General features: G+C 40.6%; 1 protein-coding gene across 1 annotated transcript in view; it reads right to left on the minus strand.

Moving 5' to 3' along the window:
• Positions 1 to 9937: 9937 nt before the first annotated feature.
• The window catches only part of P2RX1 (purinergic receptor P2X 1), a 34550-nt gene continuing 33052 nt past the window's right edge, over positions 9938 to 11435 (minus strand). The window contains exon 12 of the mRNA XM_015820887.1: positions 9938 to 10151. Coding sequence (XP_015676373.1) covers positions 10095 to 10151 — 57 coding nt within the window. The 3' untranslated portion in view covers positions 9938 to 10094. The remainder of the gene's footprint in view (positions 10152 to 11435) is intronic.

Below are 11435 nucleotides of genomic sequence, written 5' to 3' on the forward strand. Positions count from 1 at the left end.
GTTAAGTGAATTACATGGTACTTAAGTGAATCCAGCTTCCCCCATTGCAGGGGTAGGCAACCTTGGCTCTTTTATGACTCGTGGACTTCAACTCCCAGAATTCCTGAGCCAGCTGGCTCAGGAATTCTGGGAGTTGAAGTCCACGAGTCATAAAAGAGCCAAGGTTGCCTACCCCTGCCCCATTGATTTTGCTTGTTGGAAACCACCCATGAAGGTTGCAAATGATCACATGATCCCCAGATGCTGTAACCATTGTAAATACATTCCAGTTGCCAAGTGCCTTGAATTTTGACCATGTGACCGTAGGGATGTTGAAACGGTTGCAAGCTGAGGACCCATTATAAATCACTTTTTAAAATGCTGCCATAATTTTGACTGTTCATTAAAGAAATAGTCATAAGACAGCCTGTATTCTGAAACCCTGAATGCATGATGCAAGGAAGAGTTTTATTTTTCACCCAGAAAAATGAACCACCAAGAGCCTGATGCTCATTTAGGGCTGGGAAGGAATGACTTGACCAAAGTCACCCAGCTGGCTCTCATGACTAGGGAAGAACTAGAACAGTGGTTCTCAACCTTTTTAATGCTGCGACCCCAACCGGTCGTAAGTCGAGGACTAAACCGGTTGTAAGTTGAGGACTAAACCGGTCGTAAGTCGAGGACTACCCAACCGGTCATAAGTCGAGGACTTTCCCTGGCCGGGAGCACCGCGCATGCGTGGTTCCGCCCCCTGTGCCGGCCGAGGCGTAGCTGGCAAGCGGCAGAGATGGAGCAGGCCGACCACCAGCTGGCCCAGCCCAAGGGAGGTAAGGCACCCGCCGGAAAAGGGGGAAAAAATGGCGGACAAAAAAAATGGCGGACAGCCTTGCTTGGCGACCCCCGTGAAATGGTCGATCGACCCCAAATGGGGTCCCGACCCACAAGTTGAGAACCACTGAACTAGAATAATATTTCACAAAGTTGGCAGCTGGGGAATTCTGGGAGTTGAAGTCCATACATCTTAAAGTGACCAAGGTTGAGAAACACTGAGCTGGAATATTGCAGAGAGTACTTCTTTCAGGAAAGAAAAGTCCATGGACCACAGAATATGTGATTCTCTTTATGCTCTGCTCTTGATCTTTGCTGAGACATAAGTAGTAAAAGATAACATGAAGACATTCAGGCTTGGCATACAGAAGCAGAAGAAAATGGGGAATGTATTTTATCAAATCACAGCCCCATTAATATATAAAACCAGTTGTGTTTAGCAATCACCACTTATTGTTGTGAACATAGGGACTTTTTTTTTCCAGGTAGTGACACACAATATACCCACACTTTCTCTGGAACATGACTCTGGGGGTGGGGAATGATCATTGCTATCTCTCTCCCTCTTGTACCATTACGGAAAGAATCCTCAAAGGATATTCCAGATATGGAAAATCCCAACCTTTTGCTTCTATTACTTCATTTATGAGGAAAATAGTGCAAAGGCAGACCTTCTGTAATATCTGCATTAATGCAACTTGTATTCCTAATTGTACTTTAACATAAAAAGTAAATCATTATGAGTGAGCCATATTTACATATGACCTTGCTTCAAATGGCATGTAAATATATTCTGCTAAGAAAATAGGTCTTTGAACTTGTTAATATGTTTTAGATTTTTTTAATCTCTGTGGATGAATCCTTTTAAAAATGTGTTGTTTTTGAGATTTTAGGTTTAGTTGTTTTTGTATTTCCTCTTAAGTTTTTTTTTTGTTGCAGTTAATTTTTTATTGTGAGAATTTTAGCTTACAGGCAACTCCATACGTTCTATGTTTCTTTGGTTCTGTGTTTGTGCATGCCCACTTTGAAGTCAGTGTTGACTCCTGGCAACTGCCTAGAAAGTCCCCAAAGTTTTCAGAAGTGGTTTGCCATTCCTAGAACTGACAGAAAGTGACTGGCCCAAGGTCACCCAACTGGCTTTGTGCATAAGGCAGGACTATAATTCACAATCTTTAGTTTATTTCTAGCCTGATTCCATAACCATTAGTTTATTTCTTAACCACTTCTTTATTTTTAATTAAACTGGTTCTTAACCAATAGTTTATTTCTAGCCTGGTGCCTTAACCACTACCCCAAATTGACTCTCCTGTGTGTATTTACAAATCAATAAATAAGGAAGATATCCTCTGCAAAACTTTAGATCCGAACTCTGTATGTAGCTTCCCAGTATGTCGAGGTGAATTACAAACCAGTTGAAGTTTTGCACTTAGCTTGAGAAATGATCCCAGTAAGTCTTATAAACTTTAATTACCAACAAGGTCATTTGAACTCATGTGCACAGATTTCACCTAGAGAAAGAACCAAAGTTTTTGTATCAACTTTTCTTCTTTCTTAGCATTTGAACCCCACAGTTTGCAGCTGATTTTCCTTTGTATTAATGGAGTTCTTTAATTTAAAGGAAAATTTAAATTTTAATCTGCAATTAAGAATTCAATTTCAATGAATTTTGAATTCAGTACAAAACTTCCACCCTACTTTTTTTTTAAGTGACTTCTGATGAATATATGAGTCATCCATGTGTAATGCATAGAAATACATTTCTTGGGAGGGTGAGGTAGAGAGGAAATCTAGGATATTTTAGCTGAAATTGGCAACTTTAGATTCCCAAAGAAGGGAGGCTGTGCATTCCACTGAGTTCTGTCTGTGTTTATAATTTTTTTCTTCTTACTTGTTCTTTTGGGAGAAGTGTCATTTTTCATTAAGGTGATATGAGCCTTCAATGGCTGCATATCATCCTGCAGATATTTGCAGATTTCATCCACTTCATTCTTTATTGTGTCGGATATTTGCTCTGTGTTTCTAAACTCCATTTTAGCAATAGCTGTCTTAGACATTTTCTTATGGATACATAGAGAAAGCTATAGGGCAGTGATGGCGAACCTTTTAGAGACCGAGTGCCCAAACTGCAACCCCAAACCCACTTATGCATCGTCGAGTGCCGGGTGCCGGGTGGGTGTGGCCCATTGGCTGGGCGTGGCCGCGGTGGTAATGGCAGACTGGGTGGGACTAAAAATTTTAATCAATCAATTTCAACTTTGCAAGATCTTTTTTTTTCCCGCGAGAAGTTGAAATTGACTGATTGAACCTTTTTTCTTTTTTGCTTATGGCGGCGGAGGCCTAAAGCGAAAAGGTTTTATAAAACCCAGCTGAAGGCCTAGGACTGGGGCGACGGTGCGCGTGCCCACAGAGAGGGCTCTGAGTGCCACCTCTGGCACCCGTGCCATAGGTTCGCCACCACTGCTATAGGGACATCAAGTAGCTTGATCTTGGCTAATCATAGAAGCTAAGAAAAACCAACCTTAGTTAGTATTTGGTTGGGAAACACATGGGCATTCCAGTGCTGTAGGTAGATTGGAAAAATAAAGAAGAAAGCAGTGGCAAACCACTTCCAAGATAATTGTGTGGACGCAGTTCCCAGGAATCAAAACCTAACTGGAGGGCATCTCTGTGTATCTTTACATATTAAAAATTATACTTGAAGTATAAGTGATCTCATCAGAATGGGAAATACTGCAGCTGAGTGTTTTGTGTATCCTTTCTCTCTTAATAAAATCTGGTATGTATCCCAGATGAAGCCTGGGATACAGTGCTTCCTAGCTAAGGCATGATCTAAAGTCACAGGCAAAAACTCTATGGGCAGAATTCTGTCTGGATTTTCTTTCAAACTCAACATATTTCATTTTGATTCGGAAAGTTTGCCAACACATTCAGCATTATCAAAGGGCATGAGTGGGTTGGAAATTGCCTCCACATTTGCACTCAGGACCCTTTAGGCAATTAGGAGCCAGTACTTGAACATGTATTTGTTTATTTATTAATTTTATATGCCAACCACTTCACAGTTGGAGCAATTCTGAGCTTAGAAGCTCTCCTAAAATTAATTAGTGGGCTGATCACATGTAACTTTACTGCTTCTAAGTTCCTTCAACTCCTTGGCTTTGCACGACTCTCATATTTCAGATTCAGACATGGAGAAAGCACTGCAGAAGCCCAGCTTGGATTTGATAGTATAGCAACAGCAATAACACTTAGACTTAGATACCACTTCATAGTGCTTTATACCCCTTTCTAAGTGGTTTACAGAATCAGCATATTTCCCCCAACAATTTGGGTCCTCATTTTACCGACCTCAGAAGGATGGAAGGCTGAGTCAACCTTGAGCCAGTGAGGATCGAACTGCTCGCAGTGGGCAACGTCAGACTGCAATACTGCATTCTAACCATTGTGCCACCACACACTGGTTTTTCTTGAAGCTTTTATTCTGCGCTCATGTACTTCATCCCAGCAGTAAAATGGCACATGAAAAAGACAAAATAGGACTTGCAAAATAGTTTAAGATCCTACCTAGACCTCTGTGGTCATCAATTCCAAATTCCTATCCTTCTTGTTTTTCAGAGGGGAGTGAGTGGGTGTCAGGCAACTCTTAGCATTTTAGGGCCACTAAGCACATTTGGTCCTCATTAAATTTGGGTGGGGAACTTCCTTCCAATCCTCTAAAAATAGTTTAGCTTGGAGTGGAACCTGTGCTTGCTGATTGTGTGCACTAATAACTCATATTTAGTCATCAGAAGGAAAAGGAATGTTTATAATATATGCAGCATATTAATTATATTTTCCATCAGTTAATGAATTCAAGCGGTTGAAACTTGAGTCAAGCCAAGTATCTCCTGGAAATATCTTGAAAATTAAAATAAGATAAGATAACCTTTATTGTCATTTTTTTTTACTGTGGGCACAACGGCACACATCAAAAATGAAATTTAGTTGCCTGCTCTCAAAGTGAAACACATACATGACACAAACCTAAATATCTCTGCTCACCCCCAAAAAGATGACCATGGAAGAACTTCCTCCTCCTCCTCCTCCTCCTCCTCCTCCCCCCCCTCCTCCTCCTCCGCCTCCTCCTTCCTCCTCTTCTTCCTCCCCTTCCTCTTCCTCTGCTTCAGGTGACAAGGGAGATACAAAGTTCTGGCTCTTGCCCTTCTGGGGACTTCAACCATTGTTAATTGATGTTGTATTGTATCTTTGATGTTGTCACTCCATCTTCTTTTGGTTCTGCCTCATGTTATTTGTCCTTCTCTTTTTGTATATGCCTTGTACGGTATGGAATCCCATGACATTCTCTCCAGGTGAGCAAATCACTTTATCTGTCGCTTTTGTATGTAATTTAAAATTTGTTCTATGCCAATTCTTTCTCGGATGGTCTCATTCTGATTTTATCTCTTCTGGTCACTTCAGCAGCTTTCCTCAAACTTCTCATTTCTGTGGTGACTAACTTTTATTTATGTTTTGTTGTAAGTAAACCACAATAAAATCCATGGAACAATAAAATCCATGGAGGGATTAAGATGAGGATAATTTTAGCATTTCTATCTATAATAATAATAATAATAATAATAATAATAATAATAATGATAAAGTTGGAAGGTACCTTGGAGGTCATCTAGTCCAACCCCCTGCTCAGGCAGGAAACCCTATACTATTTTGGACAAATGGCTGTCCAGTTTCTTCTTTAAAACTTCCAGTGTTGGAGCATTCACCGCTTCTGGAGGCAGGTTGTTCCACTGGTTAATTGTTCTCACTGTCAGGAAGTTTCTCCTTAGTTCTAGGTTGCTTCTCTCTTTGGTTAGTTTCCACCCGTTGCTTCTTGTCCCGCCTTCAGGCGCTTTGGAGAATAGGCTATCTGTAGAAGTAGCCTACAGAAAGCATGGTGGATTAAAAGTGGGGAATCTTTCGATGCCAAAACCTTCGGAAATCTTTTGTTATCATTTTTTCTAAATGATAGGGCAATTCATTAAAAAAAACCTTTTATGAACTTTCAGCAGCCTTTAGCAAGTGTTCCTCTTCCCCCTGCTGGCCATATCTAATTCTGTGCTAATTATTTTCCATAGGCTTAATTATGGATTATCACATTGCTTAGAAACTGAAGAGATAAAACTGGAGACTCTTGGTAGAATAAACCAAGACTCCCTCTAAGTCACAAGATTTGACAGCTGAAGGTCACTCAGCAAAGCTTCATGGTTGATCAAGGAACTGAAATTAGAGTCTCATATTCCTAGTTTGGAACACTAATTCAGCTTGGCTATGCTGTTTGATCTCTGGAAAAGGCTCTAATGCTGGGAAAGATGGAAGGAAAGAGAAGAAGAGGATGACTAGCAGCAAGGTGAAGGGACTCATTTATGGTGGTGATGACTACACCTTTGGGATACTTGAAAAAAAACACAGTAAGGATATGTTGTCATGGAGAAAATCTATATATGAGATCATTAGGTGTTTTAAATTGCTTGATGGCACAGAATCAATCAATGCTGCCTGAGGATGATGGAAATTGCAATCAATACATCTGAATGGTGCCAGATTTTGGGACTGTTGGATAATAACAGAAGTTTTGTTCAGGTACTAAGTCACAACACTTCATGATCCCATGGACCATAGCACACCAAGACCCCCCTGTCCTCCACTGTCTCCCGGAGTCTGCCCAAACTCATGCCCATTGCATTGATGACACTGTCTAACCATCTCATCTTCTGCTATCCCCTTCTCCTTTTGTCTTCAGTCTTTCCAACATCAGGGTCTTTTCCAATGAATCCTTTCTTCTCATTTGGTGGCCAAAGTATTTGAGCCTCTGCTTCAGTATCTATCCTTCCAAAGAACAGTCAGGATTGTCTGATTTGATCTCCCTGCAGTCCAAGGGACTCTTAAGAGTCTTCTCCAACACCCTAATTTGAAAGCATCAATTCTTCAGCTCTCAGCCTTCCTTATGGTCCAACTCTCACAGGCATACATTGCTACTGGGAAACCCATACTGTAGCTTTGATTATGTAGACCTTTGTTGACAATGTGATCTCTCTGCTTTTTTAATGTGCTATCTAGGTTTGCCACAGCTTTCCTCCCAAGGAGCAAACATCTTTTCATTTCATGGTAGCTAAGGCTAAAGCATATAAGGAAACTGGAATTGGGTATGTCTAGTTTAATGAAGAGAAGGACGAGGGGGGACATGATAGCAGTGTTCCAATATCTCAGGGGCTGCCACAAAGAAGAGGGAGTCAAGCTATTCTCCAAAGCGCCTGAAGGCAGGACAAGAAGCAACGGATGGAAACTAATCAAGGAGAGAAGCAACCTAGAACTAAGGAGAAACTTCCTGACAGTTAGAACAATTAACCAGTGGAACAACCTGCCTCCAGATGTGATGAATGCTCCAACACTGGAAGTTTTTAAAAAGAGACTGGACAGCCATTTGTCTGAAATGGTATAGGGTTTCCTGCCTGAGCAGGGGGTTGGACTAGATGACCTCCAAGGTCCCTTCCAACTTTATTATTATTATTATTATTATTATTATTATTATTATTATTATTACTACTACTACTACTACTACTACTACTACTACTACTACGATTATTATTATTATTATTATTATTATTATTATTATTATTATTATTATTATTATTACTGTTATAAATACAATAATGCAACTCAGTTAGCCCTTAGTGGGTTTTGATATTTTACATCTACTGAGAGGTTTGGAAATAGGAGGCCTGGAGGCATGGGAACTGGTATCTGGTGTCTTCAGGGCTCTATTGCATTTCATAGCTTTTCAATATTTCCATGAAACTGCTAGAAAACTTTATGAGAAGATTTGGAGCTGTGTTCTATCAATATGCTGATGACACTCAAATCTGTAGCATTTCCAGGTTGTAATATTGTTCCCTCGAGTGGCTTTCTTCTGATGGGAATGGGCTGGATCAGGTTTAATAAAATAAGGCTCAGTTTTGAAAAGATGGAAATCCTTATATGATTATTTATGGGTTTGAAGATTTTAAAAAAGTGAATTAAGTGTGGGCCTGAAGAGATTTGCATAACATCCAAGAGGGAGGAGAGATTATAAGACTGCAATTATTTGTTGAAGAAAAGGTTGGAAATCATTTTATTTCCTTGTTATAGTTTCCTTTCTTTTTTTCTTGTACCTCTTGGACATTATATATTTTCTCTCTATATGAATGAATGAATGAATGAATGAATGAATGAATGAATGAATGGACAGGCAAGATGGAAATACTCATTGTGAGGGGCCACAATTTCAGGCAAGGAGTTGGCTTCCCTGTTTTGAATAAGATCATTGTCTGCAAGCATTTCTCCAGTGTAAGTATTCAGTTTTTGAAAATAGATGATAGATAGGTAGGTAGGTAGGTAGGTAGGTAGGTAGGTAGGTAGGTAGATAGATAGATAGATAGATAGATAGATAGATAGATAGATAGATAGATAGATAGATAGATAGATAGATAGATAGATAGATAGATAGATAGATAGATAGATAGATAGATAGATAGATAGATAGATAGATAGATAGATAGATAGATAGATAGAAGCTTGCAGACATACTTTAAATCTGGAGCAGATTTGTCTGGTACTCCTGTTGACGCATCCATCCCCTATTAAACTCACATACAAAGGGAATCACTGAGCAAAACAAGTTGAGGTACTATCAAAACTAGTTTTATTGCTCTCTTTCTCTCATTTCCTCCCTTTTTAACAAAATACAATATTTCTCTCAAAATAAATCTCTGCAGCTCTTTTTCACTGACTCAAGGAATATGAACAGGAGCTGATGCCACTGATTGAAAAGAATAAGGGGAAGGGTTTTGTGTGTGTGGAAAAGGTGTGTATACATATGTGTGTGCATAAAAGGCCTTCAGCTGTGCCATTAAGCTCACAAGCACTTTGATCCTTGGGAGTGCTTAGAACCCCTGCCAGCCAAAGTATGTAGAAATATTCATGTGGCAAAAATCTTCTATAGTAGCTCCCTAGGGCAGTAGTGGCGAACCTATGGCACGCGTGCCAGAGGCGGCACTCAGAGTCCTCTCTGTGGGCACATGCGCCATCACCCCAGCCTCACCTCCCCCCATGGTTCCCTCCTCACCATCAGCCCCCTGGAGGAGAGTCGCCCCTGAGCGTGGCCCATGCAGAGCAGTGCAGCCAAGGACATGGCAGCCAGGCAGCAGGGACAAGACTCTGCCCTCATGCCACATTGCACGCAGTTGATGTTGTGGGGTGTGGGCGGAGGGCATGGCTGCCATCACTCTGCTGGGCTGCCTGGGCGATCTTCAGTGGGCTGTGGAGGCGGTGGGTGGCCCTGCGGGTGGGCAGGGTGGGGGCAGGTCTGTTTTTTGGGCACTCGGTCTCTAAAAGGTTCACCATCACTGCCCTAGGGAATTCTGGGAGTTGTAGTCGGAGTGAATTTGAAAGGAAACTGAGTGGGAAAGGTTGCACTAGCATTTTCAGCTGAGAAAAGCCCACACAGCCCTTCCACAGGGCTGCCTAGTTTTAAGTAACCACAGCAACTTAGTAGCCCCTGGCAGGTATGAAGCAGCTCACAAATACCTGATAAAAACCTGGCATTATAATTTGTTTAGATCTGCAAGATAGCAAAATATTACTTACAGCTTCTGTTTTCTACACCCCCTGGAATCCTACAAACTGACACAATTGCAACACCTTTCACCTTGTGATAAATACATAACTGAAGTGAGAAGTGTTCCAGACTGAGTGACTTTAAAATCACATTCCTTGTGTGGGTCCAGTGTTTCTGTGCTGAATGCATTGAATGATTCTTTAAAACAGGATCTCAGGAAGTAAGTCCAGTGTATAAGGGAAAAAGGTTGATCAAATCCCACCTTTGCCGCAAATCAAAAAGAAAGGAAGACGATAAAAGTTTGGAACTCTGACACTTGAAACAAACAATCAGACATATAATTTTCAAGAATCAAAAAACCACCATGGAAATATCTTTAACATTTCATATTAAAACTTGCTTTTTGGGTAAAGATGTATGGGGAAATTGATGGGCGCACCTTGGCTTTTACTGGGAATGGATAAAAACCAGGGCATGGAATTTGATGGCAATAATGTTTGATCTTTTATTAGATTCTGTTTTCTGTACATCAGAGAAGCTACGTCATTTGTGAGGTTTGGAAGGAAGAGGAGGGAAAATACATTTAATTATTTAAGCAGCATAATGGGGATTTGATTATTTCTCCTATGATCATTATTTCTCATTTTCACTTACAGTTTCATAGAGAACTCTTTTCTTTCCCTTGTGAGTTGGTCATGTCAATGTCTTCTTTTTCCTAAGAATATTGTTTTAAAAGATTATAAGATAAACACGTTATTCAGTAAAATGGGAGGTATATTTCTTTATCTAACATTATATAACTGATGCAAAAGGCTAAAATGTCTTCAGGATTTAGGTCTGAATGAAAGGTGCATAATACAAGAATCTTTGTCTTCTGGATACAAAGATTTCATCCCACAGAATATTCTTTTATCCAAATATCCCAATTTGTTGGAAGCTAATCCAATCTGGATCCGATTAATACCTAGATGGGAAACTGTCTTGTATTCTACATGGGTTGAATCTTAAAGCTCACCATTGAATCTGGGGCAGGTATGAGTTCAATAAAGCTTCTTAGTCTAATTAGCCCTTCTATAGCAACATAGTCTTCCTGAGCAATGGTGATTCCTCTGTGCTTTGATTGGTCTTTCATTTTGCCTTCTGGTATACAGGTGGTCCTCAACTTACAACCATTCATTTAATGATTTTTTGAAGTTATAAGGCCCTGAAAGAAGTGATTTATGACCATTTTTCACCTTTACGACCGTTGCAGCATCCCCATGGTCACGTGATCAAAATTCAGATGCTTGACAACTGACTCATTTTCATGATGGTTGCAGTATTCTGGGATCATGTGATCACCTTTTACAACCTTCTGACATGCAAAGTCAATGAATCACCTAACGACTGTGTTACTAAATTAATTGCAGTGATTCACTCAGAAACTGTGGCAAGAAAACTTGTAAAATAGGGCAAAACTCACCTAACTGTCTCTCTTAGCAACAGAAATTTTGGGCTCAATTATGGTCATGTCAGGGACTACCTATACTTGATTACTCCTCTCTGATAGGAGTAATTTCTACCTTGCCATGGACAAAACCTTTGGGTAGAATTCTTCTTGAAATTGTATTTCTGGAGAGATATTGTGTTTACTACTGAATTTTCTACAAGGAGTCAAAAACGCAGGATGTGGCTATTGATAGGGAATCAAACCTGAAAGTTAAAACCAAGTAGGCAGGGCAGAAGAAGAATGTATGGAAATATAACAGAATCATAACAATTACTGGCACTCAGTAAACATACTGAGTGGCAGCTCGGGAGGGTACTGGCAGCTCGGGAGGGTACACGAGCCTGGCTCCAGGGAATTGTTAACGCTTCCTTGCAGGAGGGTGCCTTCCCTGCGGCCCTCAAGGAGGCCGTTGTGAGGCCCCTCCTCAAGAAGCCTTCCCTGGACCCAGATGAGCTGGCCAACTATCGTCCAGTCTCCAACCTTCGCTTTGCGGCGAAGGTTGTTGAGAGT

This window comes from Protobothrops mucrosquamatus, unplaced genomic scaffold (genome assembly GCF_001527695.2).
Source record: "Protobothrops mucrosquamatus isolate PMUCROS unplaced genomic scaffold, P.Mucros_1.0 scaffold1200, whole genome shotgun sequence".
NCBI lineage: Eukaryota > Metazoa > Chordata > Lepidosauria > Squamata > Viperidae > Protobothrops > Protobothrops mucrosquamatus.